At 40.5% G+C, this 23,686-nt stretch overlaps 2 protein-coding genes across 2 annotated transcripts; both read left to right on the top strand.

Moving 5' to 3' along the window:
• The first annotated feature begins 107 nt into the window (after window positions 1–107).
• LOC121880852 (cytochrome P450 3A40) lies at window positions 108–8,022 on the top strand. Its single transcript, XM_042388425.1, has 13 exons — window positions 108–313; window positions 495–588; window positions 1,392–1,444; window positions 2,296–2,395; window positions 2,510–2,623; window positions 2,864–2,952; window positions 3,068–3,216; window positions 3,390–3,517; window positions 3,596–3,671; window positions 3,764–3,924; window positions 5,251–5,477; window positions 6,725–6,887; window positions 7,205–8,022. Exons 1-13 carry the CDS (start codon window positions 243–245, stop codon window positions 7,292–7,294), a joined length of 1,515 nt encoding a protein of 504 aa, XP_042244359.1. The 5' UTR covers window positions 108–242; the 3' UTR covers window positions 7,295–8,022.
• A 2,809-nt stretch (window positions 8,023–10,831) lies between these two features.
• foxk1 (forkhead box K1) lies at window positions 10,832–23,643 on the top strand. Its single transcript, XM_042398375.1, has 9 exons — window positions 10,832–11,462; window positions 15,388–15,603; window positions 18,591–18,789; window positions 18,922–19,068; window positions 19,234–19,427; window positions 19,718–19,890; window positions 19,989–20,267; window positions 21,023–21,196; window positions 21,374–23,643. The coding sequence occupies exons 1-9, from the start codon at window positions 11,017–11,019 to the stop codon at window positions 21,604–21,606; spliced, it is 2,061 nt and encodes a 686-aa protein (XP_042254309.1). The 5' UTR covers window positions 10,832–11,016; the 3' UTR covers window positions 21,607–23,643.
• Window positions 23,644–23,686: the final 43 nt, after the last annotated feature.

The raw sequence follows: 23,686 nt of genomic DNA, 5'->3' as shown, positions 1-23,686 counted from the left end.
ATAATTAAGGTCACAAAATTGCAGCATCACAGATGACAGAGCTAATAAAAATGATAATTGTTTATATGGTCTCTCTCTGTCACTTATTCACCTGACACTGCCTCCTATCATTGGTTCAACTCTCACACACTCTCCTGACTCACGCAACAGGCGTGTGCAGCAGGAGATAAAAGCCTTTAGTCATAGTTTGGGGTTTCAGAAAAACTTGTGCTGCCATAGACGGAGAGAGAAAACGTGTAGAGATGGCCTACCTTCTGAATTTTTCAGCTGAGACATGGACCCTTGTGGTCGCCCTCATCACATTGATCTGTGTGTAAGTATATAAGAATAGTCCAGATATTTGTACTGCCTATGTTTACCTATGTGCTTGATAAAAATCTCTTCTCTTCTCTTCTCTTCTCTTCTCTTCTCTTCTCTTCTCTTCTCTTCTCTTCTCTTCTCTTCTCTTCTCTTCTCTTCTCTTCTCTTTCACTGTTCTGTATTGTTTTGCACAGATATGCCTACTGGCCATATGGAACATTTAAGAAAATGGGCGTCCCTGGTCCCAAACCAATCCCCTTTTTCGGCACTATGCTTGCATATAGAAAGGTTGGTAAATATAACTTGTGGAAGCAAGAGTAGCCCTACAATATAACACCAAGTGCGTTAAACTGTGCTCTGTGGCAATTCTTTAAAAAAAGGCATAACAATTATTAATCACTTAATAATTACAGCTGCTGTGGGGTTTTGGCAGTATACACAGAATGTCTCAGTGGTGATCAAAGCATTGAAAAATTACATTTTAAAAACTCAACATTAGTGTCTCTTTTCAAAAAAGTAAGCCCTACTAACTCAGGATAATCCACAGACCTTGCTATGGACAGATTTTAGTAGAAAATACTACCAAAGTATTTGGTAGAAATAGTTCCCAGTGAATTGATTTCCTAGATATAGAACAAGCCAGTTTGGAGTTGATAAATACATTTTGTGTTACATTATAACGTATAAAAGTATAAGTATTTCAGTTGCATTATTCCATTTTGAGAATGAAGTTCCCATTTTACCAATAGCAGCTAAAAAGTGGTATCAAATCAATGTATTGAAAGCACTTCAAGTATGATCTCTGAGCGATTTAAAATGTTTTATTTTTATTTAAAAGATTAGTATCAGCTTCGAAGTGAAGTCACTGGGATGATTGAGCTAATAGTTGTGGAAGACAAAGCATGATGTGCCTTGTTAAAATGTACCATGTACCAACTCAGTTCAGGGTCATATATCCTTCAGAATTTAACACTATAATTTCTAGGGATTTAAGTATGAAAAATTCATGCAACAAATATCACCAAGTTAAGTAGACTGCGGGTTTAAAGAGAGTTGTTCAATTCATAATGTGTATTTACTCTCATACCTAGGGATTCTTGAACTTTGATTCAGACTGCTTCAAGAAATATGGGAAAATATGGGGGTAAGTGTACATGTTGTATGTTGTGTGTTTCTGTTTGCATATTATAACATATCAAAAATGTTTGGGTAGGAGACCTTTCTGGACTCAAGAATGAGTTTGAGGTGCTTTGGATAGGGATACATGTAGACACAAGAATACAAGAAAACTTGTCATACTAGACTTTTAAAACAAAGCTCTGACATGTTTCGGCATCAAGCCTTCATCAGGGAGTCAAACAGATCTCATGGTACACCTGGCCTTTTTCTAGTGGTATTCCACCAATGGGAATCTCCCATTTGAATATGGTGTTGTGGCATAGAGAGGGTGTGTAGAAATATACAAAAAAACTTCAGCAGATGACGTTCTGGCCCACAATATTCATTAAAGCTGAATTAAAGAGCAAGAACATAATACAAACAATGGTTATATAAAATTAAACAAAAGATGTTCTAGGTCCTCATTTAGGCCTGGATGTTTAGTAGCCTGTAGTTTGTCAATCCAAAAGGGTTTCTGTTGGTTAAGTTTCCTTTGTCACCTATTTGTATGGAAGAAGGGATGTGGTCAATGCCAAAGGCTTGTAATGTGGATGGGTTACTGTTATGGGAGTCCAGATGGTGTCTAGCCATAGGGTAGTTTATATTCCCTGTGCGAATGGCATATTTGTGTTCTGCTAGCCTGTCCTGTAGACGTCTTTTTGCATATAACATATATCTGATTGTTGTCTTTAGGGCTTCTTGTCTGCCTACCTGTAGTTTATGTATATCCCTGTACAATGTTGTATACCTGATTTATTGTAGATTTGCATGTGAAGTCTCACCTGCTGTGTTGTTATTTTTCTTTTCATGTTGCTGAACTATTCTTATCATTTTTAGCATTTTTGATGGTCGTCAGCCTGTGCTGTGCGTGACAGATCCTGCCATGATAAAAACAGTTCTGATAAAGGAGTGTTATTCTCTCTTCACCAATCGCAGAGTATGCACACTCACTCTTCTATACAACTCAGTCACATTCAGTCACTCATTATGGTCGCTGCTTTTAAGTTGAACTGTCATCCACACTGGCAGATGTTTTCCAATCCCGTTACAGAACTTTCGCCTGAACGGGCCTCTGTACGATGCTGTGTCCATTGCTGAGGATGATCAATGGAGGAGGATCCGCAGTGTCCTTTCTCCCTCCTTCACCTCTGGAAGACTGAAAGAGGTAAGGCCCCCTCCTACTTAGAACCTCCTCTGCCTTTTGTTGCATGTTGAGTAGATATTTTTTAGCAAGCTCTGTGCTGTAACTTGACCTAATCTGATGCAATCTACATTGAGCACAAACAACAACAGCAGGAAGTCTGTACCAGTATAATTGCCTCCATAGTATTTATCAGTATTGCATTTTCCAGTATTTCAGTAATCATGTGCATAAGTGTTTCTCCTGCCCCTGTCTGTGCCTCAGATGTTTGACATAATGAAGCACCACTCTGCTAACCTGATCAACAGCATGAAGAAGAAAGCCGACAAGGATGAGGTGTTGGAGCTGAAGGAGTAAGAGCTCAACTTTAATTTCAAATTATTAAAAAAATGAATAACATAAACTTTACTTAAAGTTTGAAAATATAAAGGATATTTTCTGATGTGTGCATTTATGTCTGCTCTTTAGGTTCTTTGGACCCTACAGTATGGATGTAGTAACCAGCACTGCCTTCAGTGTAGACATAGACTCCCTCAACAACCCCTCAGACCCCTTTGTCACTAACATCAAGAAGATGCTGAAGTTTGACCTTTTCAACCCTCTCTTCCTCCTTGTTGGTACAGCATTCTTTTTATTCTATAAAAACAATTGTTTTATAATCTTGTCCTCCGCCTGCATGTTAACCCTGAAATATATGTGCACTGTTAACTCGCTGACAATGTTTACAGTCAATACAGTTGCTGTTTTTCCAGTATCCTTGGTAATTATGTTGCTTTCTGTTCAACTCCAGCCTTTTTCCCCTTCCTGGGTCCTGTATTTGAGAAGTTTGAGTTTTCTTTTTTCCCTGCGTCAGTCACGGACTTCTTCTACAGTGCACTGCAGAAGATCAAATCTAATCGAGAAACCAGCAAGCAAAAGGTATGACTGTGTTTGTGTGTTGGTATCAGCAAATTTAGAGGTGGAATTTAAACTATTCTTTTGTATGTCTACTTTCAGAGTCGGGTGGATTTACTTCAGCTGATGATTGACTCCCAGAAAAACAATGACTCCAGTGGAGTAGCACAGGATAAAGGTGACACACATGTGCACAAGCACATCTCCACACACACACAAACAAAAACACAACTTAAAGCTATTCTAAATCATGCCTCCTTCCTTTCCCAGGTTTAAACGATCATGAGATCCTTTCTCAAGCTATGATTTTCCTTTTTGCTGGGTATGAAACCAGCAGCAGTTCTCTCACTTTCTTGGCCTACAATCTGGCAACAAACCCTCATGTCATGAAACGGCTGCAGGAGGAGGTAGACTCTACGTTCCCTAACAAGGTATGTTGGAAGTGGGGAGAGGACAACATATGAGGTAGCAGGGAGGTCTCAAAATAATCAAAACTAAAGCTGTCTTCATTGGTTTTTGGGCACTTATGGGCAGAGGAACTCCACAACAAGCTGAGAAACACATAGACCTGACATATTATCACCTCATAAAGTTGTTAGGTTTGACGTGTTTGCAAACAATTCATGTATTAATTAAGGTCAGTAACATTAGCATTCATTTGAAGTTGTGTTTCCAGAAAGAACTGTGGTACCTAAATTGAAGTCAAACATTTACTTTTCTTTTAGCTAAGCTTTGGTTTCCACCAGTTGTTGAGAAATGTATCTGGACTATTAGCTGCCAGATGTTCATCTAAACCTTTTCCAGCTATTCAGTAACATTATCTGTCTTCTAATTGTTGCTGAGTAGGTTACATACAGATTATCAGGGCAACTTTGCTTCTGGAAACAATGTTAATAAGAATAGAAATTGTGGACCGTACAACCAAAACAATAACCTTCATAGAGCTGTAGTTAGGTTTTGTCCCCTTTAAAATTACAAATAATCATAGGATTAATAGTAAAAAATTACTGATGAGTAAAGCTTGGATGAAAAATCTGCATCTCAATATAAACATATGCTACATTTAGAAAATGCTTGAAGTGACGAACCCACAGAGAATTATAACCAGCTCTGCAGTTTCCCTCAACTCCATGGAGCATTTTAGTGTCTTTCAGCTCATTGTTTTGGTTCACAGATGCTTTGGTTCAGTTTTACTGTTCTCATCAGTGTTGTTTCCAGCAGCAACACACAGCTGTTTTCAGCACATAAACCCACTGTACACTACCTACTCAACATCAAACAGCAGACAGACAAAGTTTGCAACTAGCTGAACATGGAGGAGACTTTAGCTGCAAAAGAGGCAGAAATTTCCCTCAGGAGTTAGTGGAGACCAAAACTGAACTTAAAAAGAGAGTGAATATTGGACTTACATCTACCAGGTGGCCAGAAACACGACTCCAGATGAAAGCTAATGTTGCAGTGTGTCTCCTGGATGTTTAAATAGGCGGTTGTTTGCTAACACATTCACCATATCAACTTTATAAGGTGATAATATGTCAATGTTGTGTTTACAGTTTGTTCCGCTTCTCCCAACTGGCCAAAAAAACAACAACATTAATACAGATTTAATACCTCCATCCACCATCAGTGTATCCCTTCAGCACTGTGTTGTGGTAGCCCCTAACTTTGCCTAATATGAGACAGTGGTGGTGTTCTCCTGATCAACATGTGTGTCTCTGTGTTTGTGTGCATGTGTGTGTGTGTGTGTGTGTGTGTAGGCTCCTGTCCAGTACCAGGCACTGTTGCAGATGGAGTACCTAGACAGCGTCATTAACGAGTCTCTACGTTTGTATCCCATTGCGTCACGCCTGGAGCGCGTTGCCAAGGCAACTGTGGAGATAAATGGCATTGTGATTCCAAAAGATATGGTTGTCATGGTACCAACATGGCCCCTGCACCGGGATCCTGAGCTGTGGCCCGAACCAGAGGAGTTCAAACCAGAGAGGTATAGGATGGATTTATATGTTAAAGTCCCCCTTCACTCAAAAATGTGTTCAAGTATGCAATTTACACTAGTGTGATGTGGAAACTTGAAGCCTTCCGTGCACATACACTGAGAATGGACATTACAGTGAGGTAGGAGACATCTTGTGTCCAGCAATTAAACATCTGAAATGATATATATTTGCGTATTCAGTGATTCTGTGGAATTTTTAATGAGGGAGAAGGACGTCACCAAGAGCGTGAACATCCAGGCAAAAATATACACGTGAAAGACAAAAAATATTTCACTGCACGGCAAAAAAGGAGAAAGGTCTGTACACTGTTAGGCTTCAAATAAATAGTTTAATTCTCTTTTTCTCTTTCAAGGCAACATTTTGATCTACATGATTTTACTCAGGCAGGTGTGAAAGAGGAAAAATGCATTTCTTGTAGAGGCGGTAATCAACACAAAGCACCTGCTGGTGAACAAGCAGCAGGAAAAACACCACAAGATGGCGATCACAGCACTCCAGAAAAAAGAAACACCAGAAAAAAACAGAAAAAAAATGTCAAATACAATGTTAATATGACATGAATGATAGGCCTACCTCAACAATCTTCATTAGGAGGGGGGAACATATGTATCACACCCCAACAAGTTATATATGTATTTATATACTTTTTCCCCTTGAGATTTATATTGTATTTTGCCTTTAGGCCCTGTACCCATCATTAGAGAATTTTTAAACTATTTTTGTATGTTTGCTGCATGCTTGGTTGATTGGATTGTGTTTTTACTTGAATTTTTTCTGGTTTTTCTGGTGTGTGTGTTTTTTTTTCTGGAGTACTGTGATCGCCATCTTGTGGTGTTTTTCCTGCTTCTTGCTCACCAGCAGGTCATGGTGCTTTCAGTTGATTACTGCCTCTACAAGAAATTCCTTTTTTTACTTGCCTGAGGAAGATCATGTAGATTGAAATGTTGTTTTGAAAAGAGAAAAAGAGAATTAAACTATTTATTTGGAGCCTAACAGTGTGCAGACTTCTCTCTCCTTTGGCCCTGTATTTTAAGAAATTTAACAAGATTATTTAACTTTCTTTGTGGAAAAGCCAAATCAGACACAAATTATTATTCAAAGTGGATTATTTTATAAACAGCTTAAAGTATGTCTGGAGGGGATCTTTAAGGTCTGTTGGTAAATGAGAAGAACTCCCACAGAAAGCGCCATTGCGTCATTTCTGTTATTAATACATATGTATGTCTACCTTCAGGTTCAGCAAGGAAAACAAGGAGACTATTGACCCGTACACATACATGCCTTTCGGAGCGGGGCCAAGGAACTGCATTGGGATGCGATTCGCTCTGGTGATGATGAAACTAGCAATGGTGGAGATCCTCCAGAGCTACAGCTTCTCTGTGTGCAAGGAGACAGAGGTGAGGCCACAGATGTTCATTTTTACACTGCTAGTTATTGCTTTTTTATTGGTGTATGAGCAATCTGGTGAATAATATTATTCATTGCTAGTGTGATAGTAACACTGAGGGTTATATAATGTCATTAGATCTATGTCCGTCAGTCCAAAGATCAACAGCCATTAACTGACACAGCAAATAACACACTCAATAAGCCGTCCATTCTTCGCAAGAGGGGTCTACCCTCTTTGATAGCATGTTGATTGCAAATTTGAAATAACAAAGCTGACTTTTGTGCAATGTTGACTTTGTTCATATCATATGTAATTTCCTGCCAGGTGCCCCTTGAGATGGACATCCAGGGCCTGTTGATGCCAAAACGACCAATCAAACTGAAGCTGGTGCCACGTTCTGAGCAGTCAAACTGAAGAACCAACAAGATAAAGGGTTATAATTTCAGTTGTTATATACAGACATATCATCCATAAAACTGTTTCAACAAACAAGACACCTTAATGAAATTTTCCACACATTTTTATTATGTTATTAGTTGTCTGTACCTCTGTGTATCAGGTACGTCTATTGCTTTTTTTTCCTTTTTAAACTTAAGCATTTTGTGAATTTGTCTTAACTGCTCATGTTGTCCATCCAGGAAATTGTTGTTATTCAAATTTTGTATGCAATCACTGTGACTTGCAGGTGCTGCAAATGACTAAAATACAGCTGTAGGAGTGTGTCAGATATTTTGCAAAGAGGTTTTAAAAGTATAAATGACAGTACAACATATAAAATTTATCACACATTTTGTACATGTCAGTCTGAGGTATTATCAGGTGGACAAAATAACAGAAACAACTCACAATATACTGTAATACCACACAACAGCACCTACTACTATCTAACCACTTAACCATACAGTTAAATCAATACTTCTCTGTTAACAAAACCTTAACCAAAGGTAGTACTGTCAATTATTGCAGGCTGATTGCATTGGCTTTCAGAATATTTTGCAGGTGTTCGTGTATTTCTTTCTATATCAAATTCCAGGTGTTATTAAATGATGCTTCAAAATGTGAAGAGGGTGCATTCAGACATCAGGGACAGCTAATGAACTTTTGACCAGGTATTTCAGCAATAAAGTGCAAGGCAAAATGTACGACATACATTGTTATTAGTATTATTGTGTCTGTGTCATTGCTGCTCTCCTCGATGTTTTATATCCCAACAGCGCACTCGTGTGGCTGGTCTGTTTTCATTTTTGTCCATGTGTTCCCACTCCTTTAAAATGATCCATTATCCGACTTTTTTAACCGTCTTGTTCTTTCCATGTTTATAAACAGAGGGTAGAGATAAAAAAAAAAAAAAAAAAGAAAAAAAGAAAAAAAAATCTGAGGTAGGCAAACCAGCTTCACTGCAGACACCACATGTTCTAGGGTTGTGATTGGATGAATGCCAGCATTTACAAGTTGCCTGCTGAAAATAGCTGAAATCTGTGATATTACATCAAACCTGTCAAGTAATTGCAGCATTTTTATTCATCTTTGATTAGGCACTCCAAATGGTTGCATAATGAACAAAATAATGAACTGTGATCTTTATGGATATGTTTCAGTGACTGAAACTTGAAGATTATTCAATGTTGCATTTTGAGATCAGGTTGTTCTATTTTATGTTTATTTCACAAAGTTTTGTGTATTAATTAATTTAAACTCGCTCAGATCCAAAAAAATCACACAATTTTGCAATAAATTATCAGTTCTGAATAAAACAACAGTAGAGTATAAATCTCGAGATAGCGCTGGATTCAACCTCCTGTTTCCTGGTGTGACGACATTAATGTGGCGTTTAGGGAGGATCGTTTTTTTAGTTATGTCACGCGATACCAGCAGTGTTGTAGACTACTTTGTGCCGTTATCGTTGTCATCTTGTGTCAATGCCGGGTTTTACTGTATGTTTCTTTTTTCTGCTGTCAACATTGTCATTATCACATATTTTTCGGGCGTCAGTGTCTGACGTGTATTATCTCCTTTCTGCAACTGCAGATCTGTCCTTAAGACTACTTTTGTCAAGTCAAGTTTATTCATATAGCATGTTTAACAACGTGCTGTAAAAATTATAGTGAAAGGAACAACAGTAGGGAGTGAAATGACATCAGTAGTAAAAAGGCATAAATGGCAGTAAAAAAAACTTTTGTTACTGTTTCTTTCTCAACTGCACGTTCATTTCCATAAATTTAGGGCATAGTATTACTGCAGCGTGGCTGCACTGAAATTATTGGTTACTTTATTGCTTTTTTTTCTTCTTTATTGTGTTTTAAAACATATTCCTTTGCTTTTCTGCCTTATGTGAAGCACTTTGAAATTCCTCTGCAGAAGGTGCTATACAAATAAACTTGCCTTTCCTTAGGCCTACTTGTGCTTGTGTTATTTTACCAAACCAAAAGGACATACTGTACACATATTAACAATCACTTTCTATATGTCCTGTTTGCAGCCCCAAAAATCTTTAAACTTGGGATAAGCACACCTCAGTTAAGATATTTTAGTAAATCAGTGTATTGTTTGTTGAAAAAAAAAAAAAACTACCCTGTGATGATCAAATATTTGTTAGCCTAACTATTTGAACATCCAAGATGTATGAAACTGTAATATGTATCCTTTTGTCATCCTAATTTCCATGCTATATTTCTGTAATGTGGCTTTCTTGGTCTGTTCTGTACACACAACATCTATTGCTTGTCTGTCTGTCCTGGGAGAAGGATCCCTCGTCTGTTGTTCCCCCTGAGGTTCCTTCCATTTTTCCCCCTGTTAAAGTTTTTTTAGGGAGCTTTTTTCTTATTCAAATCAAGGGTCAAAGGATAAAGGATGTTGTATTGCTGTACAGAATGTAAAGCCCCCTGAGGAAAAGGTATGATTTGTGATATTGGGCTATACAGATAAAATTGACTTGACTATCCATTTGCAAGAGAAATCTCGGATCTGTTTGAAGATTGTCAACTGACAGGCAAAATATACACACCCAAAAGAAACTCCCACCTATGGAAACATAGGAGTAGAGTTGACTGCTCAGAAATCATTTGTGTTTTAATTAAGAATGAGAATGGAGACTCCAACTACAAATTATTTAGTGTTGTATTTAGGAGAAGAAAATGTAATTCTATTGAGTGAATATTGCATACAGATGATAGAGGGTTGGTATATACAGTACTGTGCAAAAGTTTTAGGCACTTTAGATGTTTAGATTCTTATCCATTATGCAATACCATCAGGGAGGCGTCTGATCAGTCCCAGATTTATTCTGCAGCATGACAATGACCCCAAACATGCAGCCGCAGTCATAAAAAACTATCTTCACCTACAAGAAGAAGAAGAAGTCCTGCAATAGATGGTTTGGCCCCCACAGAGACCTGATCTTAACATCATGAGTCAGTCTGGGATTACATGAAGAGACAGAAGCAACTGAGATGCCTAAATCCACAGAAAAACTGTGGCAACTTCTCCAAGCTGCTTGGACCAACTTGCCTGCCAAATACCTAAAAAATTCACCTGTGTGCAGGTGTAGCGAGGGGAACTGGTGCTGTTTTTTTAATTTTATTTTTACTTAAACATTCCATACATTCAGTACAGTTTTAATGTAATTTCAAAGGAGATGAGAAACAAACAGGCAAAAAAAAAAAAAAAAAAAAATACACATACAAAAGGAAAAAAACAACTAGTGCTGTTTTAAAGGCAAAGCGTGGTCCCACCAAATATTGATTGAAGTTTTTTCTGTTTACTGAACTTTGTTTGAGATTAATTGATGAATAAAAAGTATTTATAGCATAATTTTGTAAAAGCATGCTCACTTTACTTTTAGTGTCTAAAACTTTTGCACAGTACAGTATGTATATGTGGTGTAACTATTGAGTCTTGTATGATTTTCTTTGAAGGGCAGTTTACGAGAGGGCCGTGAACGCAGCACCAGTCCGGTTCCTGCGGGCACTCCGTTCCTGTTCTTGCACCGACCCGGACTCCATGTTGTTCCGACAGCCACGGAGCGAACAAGTGCCCTGGCCGAAAACTCTCACGTTGCAACTCTGTGTGTGCGAGAAGTAAAGTGTGTGTGTGTGTGTGCGTGTGAGTGAGTGAGTGTGTTGACCCTCCTAAAGAAGATGGCAGACTACCGGGACGACACCGGAGCTCGAGCCCTGCTTGCTTTACAGTCAGCTCCGTGCAGCCCCGTGCGCGTCGCGGTGACCTCGCACGGCTATCACCAGCCCTCGCTCGCCCTCTTGGGTCCTCCGCTGATGGAAGCCCGCACCGACGCCGGGATTCGTCCCGTGCGCCTCATGTCCCCTCCTCCGCAGGCCCTGGCCAGACTTGAGGGCCGGGACTTTGAGTTTGTCATGCGCCAGAGGACGGTCACCATAGGCCGGAACTCGTCTCACGGCTCCGTGGACATCAACATGGGTCACTCGAGCTTCATTTCACGGCGACACTTGCAGATCACCTACGACGAGGCGAACGGCTTCTCTCTCCGGTGTCTGGGCAAGAACGGCGTGTTCGTTGACGGGGTCTTCCAGCGGAGAGGAGCGCCGCCACTACCGCTGCCCAGAGAGTGAGTCCCGTCGGTTAGCATAGCTACACACAGGCTAATTATGGCAACACGGCGGTTGACTGTTGCAGGGCTTCACAAACTTACATATACGTCTGTATTTATTGTATACATCTGCCCAACCGATGGACAGACGTCAGCTTCCCCCTCACATCCAACGGTTGAATCAAACCGTTGGAACAAAATCTAAATAATTCATTTCTCGTAGCATATCCCACACGACTCGGATTAAAATAAACATACATAGTCACCAAGGTTGTGTTAACACTTAACTGGTTTTGTGGCGTTTTCTAGTTTACAGTGAGGAGACATTTTTGACAGGGAAAATTCATTCTAACTGCCAAACGACCTCCATATTCAAACGGCTTGAACGGGGGACACAGATTATGACCGGGATACAAAGTTTATCACAACACCCCTGTAAGAGCGGTCTGAGTCGGATGGTTGTAACTGTAACCTCGGATTAAACAGTGAGTGAACTTGAAGATGTTTCCACTTGAATTCATAATAAAGTTTAAAAATATATCTCGGATGTCCGGACCCCCTGAAGGGAACCTTCACCCCACTTTCTGAACCAGAATTAGCCGTTAGCAAATTTAGCTTCACTCGGCCTACTGTCAAGCCATGGTGGTGCTAGCTGGTTAGCAAATGTGAAAGTGATGTTGCTTGAAGCGTGTGGCTTCATTGACTTTTAAAAATATCAGAACTTGAAACAAATTTCACGTCTGTAATTCTTATGGCTGATTAAAGTCGTGTCACAACTGTTTTCAATGCGATTATGTTAGTGTTAGAGTTAAGTAAATTAGCTGCGGGGCTTCAAGCCAACGTGTCGCCGTCACGTAAACATTAATGTAAACAGACACACCGATGACAGCTCAGCTTACTGCTCCTGTGGGAGGAGGTGTGTTTGTGATGAAACTGCAAATGTGTGGATTTATTTATTTATTTATTTTTAACAAAATGAACCACCTGATGTTTAAATATAGTTATTTCCAGGTTAAATATTTTGCCTTTATTTAAATACAGTAGCAATCTTGGAACAGAAAGCTGTGATTGTGTGTGTGTGTGTGTGTCCGTCTGTCTGTCTCTGTGTGTCTGTGTGTCAATCACATGATGGTTTTGGAAGGGGGTTGTGCAAATATATTCATCTGATTGGTTGTCAAGACTGTTTGGGGGTGTGTCGGGCATTGAGCCGGAAGTGCAGGCTGAAATGACATCCACATTGCAGGCGCACATGGAGTAAACACAAGACATACATGCCAAAGGCCATGTCCACCATATGCTGTTGTAGCCCAGTGGCCTGTGTCAGGATTATGAAGTGACCTGGAAAACTGTGCCGAGTTTAGGGCTACAACTAACAATCATTTTCATGATTGATTAGTTGTTTGATCTATTAAAGTAGTGACAAATGGCTGTTTATAAATTTCCACAGCCCAAGATGACATCTGCAAATGTCTTGTTTTGTCCAACCAACAGTCCAAAACTCCAAAATATTCAGTTTACCATCACAGACGACAAAGAAAACCATAAATATCCTCATATTTGACAAGTTGGAACAAGCAAATTTGGGGCATTTTTGCTTAAAAAAAGTGACAAAAACAATTATTTAATTATCAGAACAGTTGCAGGTTTAATTTTGTCAATCGACTAATCATTGCAGGTCTAGCTGAGTTAAACCTGGAAAGTCTTCAAATCTGGAATAGACAGTTAATTTATCTTTTCAGTTTCCTGGAACATTTACAACACTGAAGACGTTCTCCTCTTTTGTTTTTACAGCTTTGAATCTCATTGGATTAATTGGGTGATTTGACACTGCTGACACTTAAAGCTGCAGCCTTAACTGCAGCCAATCCTCCAGCCAGCTTGTTAAGTTATAATATATCATTCCGATCAGGACTATTTATACAAGGATGTTACAAGTTATCTAAAGTTACAGACCAAAATATCAATAAAGAAGTTCAGTGAAAACTAAAATCTCCGTGGCAACGTTAGTAACACTACTCAGTCACATTGCATGACAAAATATGACGGTGTTCGTGACATGACAAAATTCTCCAGGTGCATGACAAGAAAGGAAAGTGTCGGCACGGAAAGTTTTTTTCTGTCGAAAATACGTCATTTCTGTCGAGCGACTTGTGATAAATCAGCCTTTAGGCTAAGTATCAACACATCTCTTCAGATTGACTACAGCTGAGTACAAATATAAACACAAAACAGTCGCTTGCCACAAGTGTTCACCCCCCTTCAAGTCAAACTTTAGCAGAGGCACCTTTGGCAGAAATTACAGCTTTGAAATCTTTGTGGTTTAGCCTGTATCAATTTTCTTCCGTTTTCTTTACAGAACTGCTCAAGCTCTGTCACGTTTCACTGGGATGTTGAGTGAACAGCAACTTTTAAGTCCTGCCTCAAATTCTGTGTTGGACTGAGGCCTGGACTCTGACTTGGCTGCTCCAGAACATTAACGTTGTTGTTTTTAAGCTATTCCTGTGTAGGTTTATCTTAACGTTAAGGGTCATTGTCTTGCTGTTTAAAAAAAAAAAAAAAAAAAAAAAAAAAAAAAATTAATTAAAAAGTTAAGTTAAAAGTTGTTTTACAGGCTGCAGCAGATTTTCTTTGTTCATTTTACCTTCTACTTCCACAAGCCTTCCAGGGCCTGCTGCAGTGAAGCATGATGCTGCCACCATCATGCTGCGTTGTGGGGTTGACGTGTTTTGATTTCACCAATCACAGCATTTAGTTTGATGGCCAAGAAACTCAAACTTGCTTTTATCAGACCGTTAAACATTCCTTTATTATGTCTAAAGTTTCCCACGTGCCCTCTAGCAAACCAGCAAACTCTAGCTGAAACGTCATGTGAGTTCTTTCAACAGTGGCTTTCTATTTGCTACCCTGCAGCACAGCTCGGGCTGTTAAAGGAAATAAGCAGCAGTTTTACGTACAGTAGTACAGTTTCCCATCCCGTCATGCAACCCTGCAGCGACTTCAGAGTTGACGTTGGCTTGTTGGTGGCCTCCTCTCACTAGTACTCTTCTTGCACGGACACACGATGGTTGATGATGTTCTGCTCTAGCTGTGTGCAGTCTGTTCATGCATCTAGTGTTGGATTGGCAGCAGCAGTATTTCAGGAGACAAGTTGAAGAGAGAGAAGATGGAACTTTTCTTCCAATATATATATATATATATTTTTTTTTTCATAGACTGGTGTAACTGTCTGAAACTGCTTACAGCACATTTGCGGTCTTGTGTGGATGTTTTCTCTTCATTGGTTCCTCTCCACAGGGAGGTCTGAGCCTGAGCTCGGCACCCCTAGAATTAGTAGGGATTTAGTTTCCTGTTCAAAGACACAGTCATCATAGTTGGTCAGATAGGATGGTTGCAGTCGCAAAGACTTAACTACACTGATCCTTCTGCCTGGGAATATTTTAAACTATTAGCATTAGTCTTTAAGGTTCCATTGTAAAGCATTTGTTCAATCCACCCCACACATAATTATTTTAAGAGTTTTGTTAAAGCTTGAACTAACTTGGGCCTGGACATGCTTTTATTTGAGACAGTTGTCCAGACCTGCTGAAAGCTGAAGCGAAGAGGAAAAGCAGGCGATCAGGTCTTGTGTTAAGTCAAGACCAGTCTTTTTTTTTTTTTTTTTAATGTGTGAGTGTGTTTGTTTAAGGATTATAAGAGTTATATTAAAGAAAGGAACCCACACAGTCCAAGTGGAAGTGTCATTGCTTCGTGATTAAATATTTCTAAATTGAAGATCCACAACAGACATACATTTTGTTACTTATGGCAGATTTTTTTCCCCCCGATATGTGTAAAAACATAAATTGAACGTTTTTGACCTTGGAAAAGAGGATGTACTAATCAGACTTTTGTTTCCACTTTCTCTTCTCCTCTGTGCTGCGCTTCCTGCTCCTCTTCCCTCTAGGTGTATGTTTCGTTTTCCCAGTACAGTAATCAAGATCCAGTTCCTGTCGCTCCTGGAGCTCGAGGAGCACAGAGAGAAAGAGCATCCATCTCCTCCCCCTCGCCCGCTTCTGCCCCACATTTCCCCTCTCAAAATCAGCATTCCCACAGTGCAGCAGCATGAAGAGCACATCAGGGCGTTTGGCTCTCCGCTGCCCTCGCCCACAGGCACCATCAGGTACGGAGAAACCCTCAAACACTCAGAGATATGAACACCTACAGATGCATGGAAATACATGCAAACACAACATGTTGCTGCATATATATATGTATATATGCGCACAGGAACCAATGCTCAGATGCGAGCAGCGGGAGGCAATGTTTTTACTTGTGCGGTATTTGGAAGCAATGTTTTGAAGACACTTTCAGTTAATTATTGTTAAAGATAAATGCTAAGCTTCAGTGTATGACTCAAGTTTCCAGATATGATGTTTAAATAAGTTTTATTTTATGTAGACATTCCTTTATGAATGACCATTAATTATACTCTTTTTCACTTTGATGTCAGTTTTTTATGTTTGGCAAAAGGAGCATTAGAAATGGAAGGACATATCCTCATATAAACATGTGAAATGACCAAGACACTACTTCCATTAACAGATTAATAATTTATCATAATATCATGAACGTTATTTATGAGCAGTTTACCTTCTCACTTCGTCTTTGATCTGTGCACGTGTGATCATATTTGGGTTTCTTGCAAAGTTTCCTTTGGTTTTTGCTCATGTCCAACTGACCCCAAAGGCCAGCAGATTTTTTCCCCCAAACCACAAACATATATCAGCTCATTTTTTTCACTGATACCATCCTTTTCTGGTTGAAGGTTTACTCATTAGCTGCTGCGGTGTTTCCGTTGGGATGGAAACCTGCACTCTAATGAGCTGCGTTAGCACATGTTTGAAAATCACTGCTCTATAAATGTATACAGCATGTGCGACTGGCAAGTGTGGTGGTTGCTGAGCGTGCCCTCTGGTGGCCGGTGTCTGTCATTACGCCACACATCCCCACCAATGTGAGCTTGTGTGTGCATGCCTTATATGGAATGGCTGCAGCTTCAAGGCGTGTGATTGGCTATCGGGCAGATTGTTTTGCCTGTAGGCCGTTTTTCCGTCCATTCGTGGTTTCCTTTTCAGAGCCCCCCCACCCCTCCCGCTCTGCCTTCAGCTCCTGTTCTCTCGCACGTGGACGCACACACAACACACACAAGAGTAAAAGACGCTCGCTCATACATCTCTCCACCACTCTTCACTGTGGCCTTTTTCGGGCAGATTGTTGTGCCACCTTCCTTCAGAATACCCTCATATAGTACAAACAACGGAAGAGTATTATGTAAAAGCACCTTTCAAACAGCAACAGTGTCGTTCACATGGTGGTAAGAGTCACTTTTCCTGTTTGGCAACTTAAACGTATATAATAACATTCTTCTTCCCTCGGCAGCGTTCACATGTGCTGCCGGCCCTCGTGCTCAAGCAGAGGGGGTGAAAAGGTTGTTGTGAGCGTGTCAGGGGAAAGAAACGACAATCCTTGCTCCTCATTGAGGCACATATAACTTTTAATGTTATTAAAGTGTGTAGAAATACAGATATGTTTTCACGCTTCAGATGTCCCTGAGCCTTATTATTGTTTCTGTTCGTCTTCATTCATTTTTTTTTTCCCCAACACTGAGCTTACTGGGACATTTTCAAAACAGAGCGTACAGCCTGTTTTCCTCAGCCAAAAAAAACATATCCTCTTCTCTCCCTGTCTGTGTGTGTGTGTGTGTGTGTGTCTGTGTGTGTGTGTATGTGTGTGTGTTACTCTCTCGCTCTCTGTATCTGTGGCTCTGTGTTGCCAAAGGCAAATCAAAGCACACTGACTCTCCCAGAAACCAGTGTTTACTTTACTAACAGAAGCAGGTGTGTGTTGTATAATAAGTTACTGGCTTTTTCCTGCGTTCTGTCTCTCAACAGCAACAGATAAAACCTAGTTAATAATTAACACACTTTTGAGTATTTCAGCTCATTGTTGTGTGTTTTATGATCACTTGTTTCGAACACAGCGGAACTGAGCTGTAACCATTGTTCCAAACTCAGCTCCGGTAACTGTGTGTGTAAGAGAAAGTGTGTCTTTGGGTGTGTATTTTTGCACAACATTTGTCACTAATATGTTGAAAAGGATTATATATGATTGTTTTAAATTGTGCTGGATTTTTCAAAGACACAATTTATTCACTTCTTGCCGTCCTAAAGAAATGATGAATATACTTTAGTGTAATTTCCCCGTGCATTCAACCTTTTTTTCCCCTGTATTTTCAAATCGCTCACAGTATTTATTAAAACATTGAAACTGAAATGCGGAATAGAAATCGCTCCTTGTTTTCCTGTGGCTTTATTAGGCCTTCATACTCATTAGTCGACAGACAGTATTGTCAGTCATGTAACGTTTTTCTGTTTTTACATAATTTTATTATTAGCCTCACTTCCCAGAAGCATTACCGTTTTCTGTATGTTTGATTTATTAGTGATTCTGGAAAGTTTTCTAAGGTTATTTTTATATTATTTTTAAAACGTAGACAAAAAAAAAGGAATAATAAAAGTATCATATCCTTTACCCCCCCCCCACACACACAAAAACCCTCCCATCAAACTCCTCTATGCAAAAAAAAAATACAAACTACTGGTAACAAATAGTAAGAATTCACAGAACATTAACAATTAATAGTGAAAGTACAGACCAGAAAGTGATCAACTAACATAGAAACACACACAGAAAAAGGAACATGGAACGACCAAGGGCCTGTCTGACCGGGATGTCATTTAGAGGCTATACTGTAGATGACCTGTTTACATTTGTAATACACATCTGCTGGAATCAAAGTTAATATTGACAGATCGTCTGTCTGTACTCTGAGAACATGTTTACATACCCAGAGTGACATGGACACATACATTCTACGTTGTATTTGTCCAAAACCTTTATCCCAGTGAGACACGGGTTGGCCCAAGACTTAAAAACTGTTTTGATTTTCAGTTTTCTGTTCTGCGTGATGACCAGTATCATTAATGATCTCCCGCTCTTTAAGAGCACGATGAAATGAATTGTCTTGTCCGTATTATTTTGACACTGGCAGATGTCTTTCTTTCAGAAGATTTAAGTCATTAACACAGACTCTCTGTTTACTTCCAGTGTTCCTAATTCCTGTCCGGCCAGTCCACGAGGGGCAGGGTCATCAGGGTATCGCTATGGACGCAACGTGACCTCTGACCTCCAGTTAGCAGCTGAATATGCTGCCAAGGCTGTTTCTGAGCAGAGACGAAGCATTGTTGAGCAGAGAGGAGGGGGAAGTGAGCAAAGAGGGGAGTCAGCTGGCGGTGACAGCCCCAAGGTGAAGATCCAGAAACACTATCCCAAAGTTGATTTCTTTGAAGAACACAAATAACCATTTAACTGGTAGTTTTCAAGCTGGTTGCTTGTACAATATGTGCGTATATTAAATACTGGTTTCTCTTTTGTCCAGGATGAGTCCAAGCCACCTTATTCCTATGCGCAGCTGATAGTCCAGGCTATCTCTTCTGCACCGGACAAACAGCTGACTCTTAGTGGCATCTACGCCCACATCACCAAACACTACCCTTACTATCGTACAGCAGACAAAGGCTGGCAGGTAGGCTCCTCTTTCTTGAACTATAGAAAAGGAAAAACTTGTGCCCTCAAATCTTTTTCTATCAAGGTTTTAGGCCTTTCTATTCAGGCTCTGATACCTTGATTCAAATGAACCTCTTTGCATCCATTAACAAAACACACTACGATCTATTTCGCCTTTCTCCAGAACTCGATCAGACACAACCTGTCCCTCAACCGCTACTTTCTGAAAGTGGCCCGCTCTCAGGATGAGCCTGGGAAAGGGAGTTTTTGGCGTGTGGATTCTGCCTCCGAGAGCAAGTTGGTGGAGCAAGCCTTCAGGAAACGACGGCAAAGAGGGGTGGCTTGCTTCAGGACGCCCTTTGGACCTCTCTCCTCCAGGTGAGTCACCGTGACCTTCAACTGCATTTGCATGTGTGCACAAACGTACTCCCAAGACTGTCAGACACACGACATATGCTCTGTCTCTTCCGATTTGACTCTGTTAACCCCTTCTCCCTTCTTTCTGCTTCTACTCCTGGCTATCATTTGATTGGATAGAACAAAGTAAGTCTAATTTCTAGGTTATTCTATTCAGAAGAAGGTACTGGCAAGTGAAGGGGCTCTACATGTTACCAGTAGTCTCCTGATGTGTTAATTGTTTTCTTTGGTGTCTCTGCCTGTTTTTCCAGGAGTGCCCCTGCATCCCCAACCCATCAGGGACTTCTTTCTCCTCCATCCAGTGGGCTTCAGACTCCTGAATGTTTGAGCAGGGAGGGCTCTCCTATCCCCCACGACCACCACGAGCAGCTGGCTAACAAACTGGCATCTGTACCTGAGTATAGGTACTCTCAGAGCGCCCCAGGTCAGTATGCACACAGACGCATTGAAATACATGCAAAATACACTTTTATATACACTGTCAAACAGCTGAAATTGTTATTTGTGTCCATCTCTGTGTAGGATCTCCAGTCAGCGCTCAGCCTGTCATCATGGCAGCGCCCCCTCACCCATCAGTCTTGCCCTCAGGCCTGGGGAAAGCCCTTGCTTTAGTTCCAGGTGGCGGCGGCCAAGTCCAGCCCATCCACGTGCTCCAGAACTCCCCTCAGTCCTCTGTCACTATGCTGCGGGTGGTCACCAGCGCTCCCCCACCTTCCAACCCTCCAAATGGGTACAGCGCCCCTTCTGTTGGCACTTTGTCAGGACTACAAGGAGGAGCGGACAGCAACAGTGAGCTCAGAGGTACAGGCGCGGGAATCTGTTTTAACTAACTAAATTCCTAAAACTAAACTAAATTCTTACATTCAAGCGTTTATGTTAGTTTTGAACGTGTCAAAGGTCAAGAGATGCGTTATCCAAATCCAAACTACAGATCAATCCAAACCGGGTGTCACTCACTGCGTTCTGTAGGGATATTCTTGTGTTCGAGCGACGCTAGTGTGATCGAACATGTGCGTTTACCGTATGTGACACGCCGCAGACTGCGAGACAACACAAGTCGTCTGTGTGTGTTCGCACTCGTCACCTGTTTCTTTGTGTGTGTTCACTCCAAGTCCAGTCAAGAGGATGATAATATCATTACCATGGCAACAAGTTGTCAGTCACTCAGTGGTGCGAGCAGGTTATCGCTTATGCAGCAGTAAGGTGTCGTTCTCAAATTTTTGCAAAGAAAAGTTGATGAAGAGAAAAGGACAAAGAAACGCTTTCATTCTCCTGCAGTTCATCACAATGTCTGTGTTCATACTGCAGCTCGACCAGTGAACATTTGGATCAGTGCCTCTGTCTGGCAGTATCACCTTTTTCTGTGCCCAGTTTCATGGCACGAGTTGAGTTATACGATAGGCTGTGTGTTTGAGTACTGCTAATCTAGACCATCACTCTTTAAATGGCTTATGAGTTCATTTTAATCCAGCCAGTGATCAAACATGTGCACGTCAGTATTCGTTGGCTAGTTTTTCGTGTTAACATGTTTGAATGGTTTCATGTGTTCCCCTCAGAAGCCCAGCTGAACAGAGAGCGAGTGATTCAGACGGTGGACAGCGCGGTGCAGGGCGGGGATGGACGTAACCTGGCCCCTGGTTTACATCAACTTCCTGTTCGTCCTGTTACCCAGAATGGAAAACACACCACTGCTGTTGTTGCCACAGCAACCAGCCTTGCTAATGCCTCAGGTATATATTTTTTCACAATCCCTGCCATACACATTGACCAGTCGTAATAATTACTTCTCGGTAATTACTTTTTTACCAGTAAAGATGGGACAAAATATAAAATACTGAAGTTCCAGACAGTTTGTGCTTATTTACATACAGTAGATACTGACTCCAGCACTCTCCTTTCCTTTCCAGGCCTGAGTAGTCCTCTCCAGATCTTGGCTGCCCAGGCCTCCAGCTCCCCTCCAGTGCTGGTGAGCAGACAGCCCAGTGCAGAAACTTTAGCCGAGCAGCCAGATGAGCCCCAGGCCAAGCGGCTGAAGATGGAGGACGAGGGAGGGACTGAACCTGCTCCGCATCAAGTCACACCTGCCCAGCAGCCCGTTATCGTTGCCATGACATCACAAACCCACGACCCTAGGAAGTAAAACCTAGGGCTTCTTACCAGGTACCTAATGGACAGCCTCCTTATCATCCCCCTAACTGCTTCGCCTTTTATACTCATTTGATATGACTGCAGCCGACATGGCCAAAAAATGTACAGGCAGCCTCTCTCAACAGAAGGGAATTTAATCGTAAGGATCATATATTTTGGTCAAAAATAGATGAAAACTTTTCAAATACTTTCTGACTTTAAAAAGTAATTTTTTTCAGGATTTTTCAGCTTTACAGTCTTTTTAATGTAATCCATTATTCACTGACAACACAAACGAGTAAGGACATTAAGCTTATGAGAGCGTTATGCATATTAAAATCACTTCAGCACTACTTATTCTATACGAACGGTTGAGGATATCTCAGATACGACCTTTCCTCTAGTTGACGGATCAGAAGCATCGGTTACTATCACTCTCAGGCCAAAGAACTCACCTCTCCTCACTTCTGATCAGACTCACTGCCTGGTTTAAAACCAGGGACGGTGTGTTCAGAGATCTGAATGGCCTTCGTTCACAGAAGAAGCTGTGATGATCAGAGTTGATATATTGTGTAGTTAAACACAGCTGTGGACAGCACGGTAGAGAGGGCTTAGCTACATATGCTCATACCAAGCTGATGGTGCTTGGGAGACTGTTATGAATATGATTGTACTCCTCATTAAGTCAGTCCTTACAGAATTATGCGGGAGAAGAAATATAACAAGTTTTCTCTCTCAGAAAAGAAATGAAAGATGTTTATTTTAAGGCCAAGACCAGAATGTGAGGTGTCTCTTCCTCTTGCCTTCTCTGTAAAGCACTCTTGGAAAAAAAAAAGAAGGATGAGTCTTTGAAGAAGAGAAATCGAGGAATAAACAAAGTTCAAACCAGCAGTTTGCAGTTCTCGCTTCACTTCAGCTCAGCTCAGTTTGGTTTATCAGTGTGAAGCTCCTCAGATTCGGGATATTTCTGGGCGATTGGGCAGCGGAGTTGCAGAGAAGGGCAAAAAAAAAAAAAAAAAAAAAAAAGGAGGGCAACTATTTGGAGTTGACTGAAGTGGAGCTAACCCTAATGTAGACAAACTGATTGTTGTTTTAATTTTTTTTTTCTTGTTTCAGTAGTGGTAAGAGGAGAAATGGAACAGCCTGTGCGTACAGTTTTGTTTGTTTGTCTTAGCACAGAGAAGCATTATTGTAATAATCCTTAAAGCCTTAAATATTTCTACTTTTTTTTTTTTGTCATTTTAATTTTAACCTTTAGAGAGCTTTACCTTTTTTTTTTTTTTTTTTAGAATGTTAACACAGCGCTTCTTTAACAGTACACGATCGGCGACACTACAGCGGTGACAATTATGTTGCATCAGTAGACTTGTATCAGTTTTTATCAGAGGAAGGGCGGGACCAACACATGACCACACAAATTTCATCTGCTCTCGTCTTTTTTTTCTTTCTTTCTTTCTTTCTTTCTTTCTGTATGGTACTTTTGACACTTTCTCTATTCTTGGCTCCTCATTCTTTTGCTTTCAATTTTCCCTCAAGTCAATTACCCCCCTTTTCCCCCTTCTACCTCTCTCTCCCTCTCCTCAGCGAGCAGTCTCTACAGAGGCATCAAGCTGTTGGCAATTCCTGTCACAGACTCTGCCTTAATTAGATATTCTTCAGCACTTTCTCCCCCCTCTCTAATCTCTCATTCTCACTCTGCCTTTAGCTTTTTTCCGAATGTCCTCACACAGGCCTCATTTTTTTTTAGCTGGCAATCAGGCACAATTTGCGCAAGATTTCAGTGATTGTTGTTGCACATTATTAGAAAAAAAAAAGAAAAAAAAAGATGCGTAATGATTGTATGCTGCTCTATCTGCTAAATGACAAAGCTATTTAGAAGGTATTTTTTCTTATTTTGAAAAAAAAGAAAAAATATTTTGCTATATGTAAAAACAGCTGTCATCAATACGTAAACATTCTGGAAATAGAGAAGTATATGTATTTTTAAATGTTCCTGTTTTTGTGATTTGTTAAAATGTGTAGCACAAATTAAATTCCTCATTGACTTAAATATTCTTTTGTCTTCTTTCGTGTGACCACCTGTGAGCCATGTT

This window comes from Thunnus maccoyii, chromosome 2 (assembly GCF_910596095.1).
Source record: "Thunnus maccoyii chromosome 2, fThuMac1.1, whole genome shotgun sequence".
In the NCBI taxonomy this organism is placed as follows: domain Eukaryota; kingdom Metazoa; phylum Chordata; class Actinopteri; order Scombriformes; family Scombridae; genus Thunnus; species Thunnus maccoyii.
The sequence above is the reverse complement of the archived record's forward strand: the minus strand, read 5'-3'. Positions and strand labels throughout refer to the sequence as shown.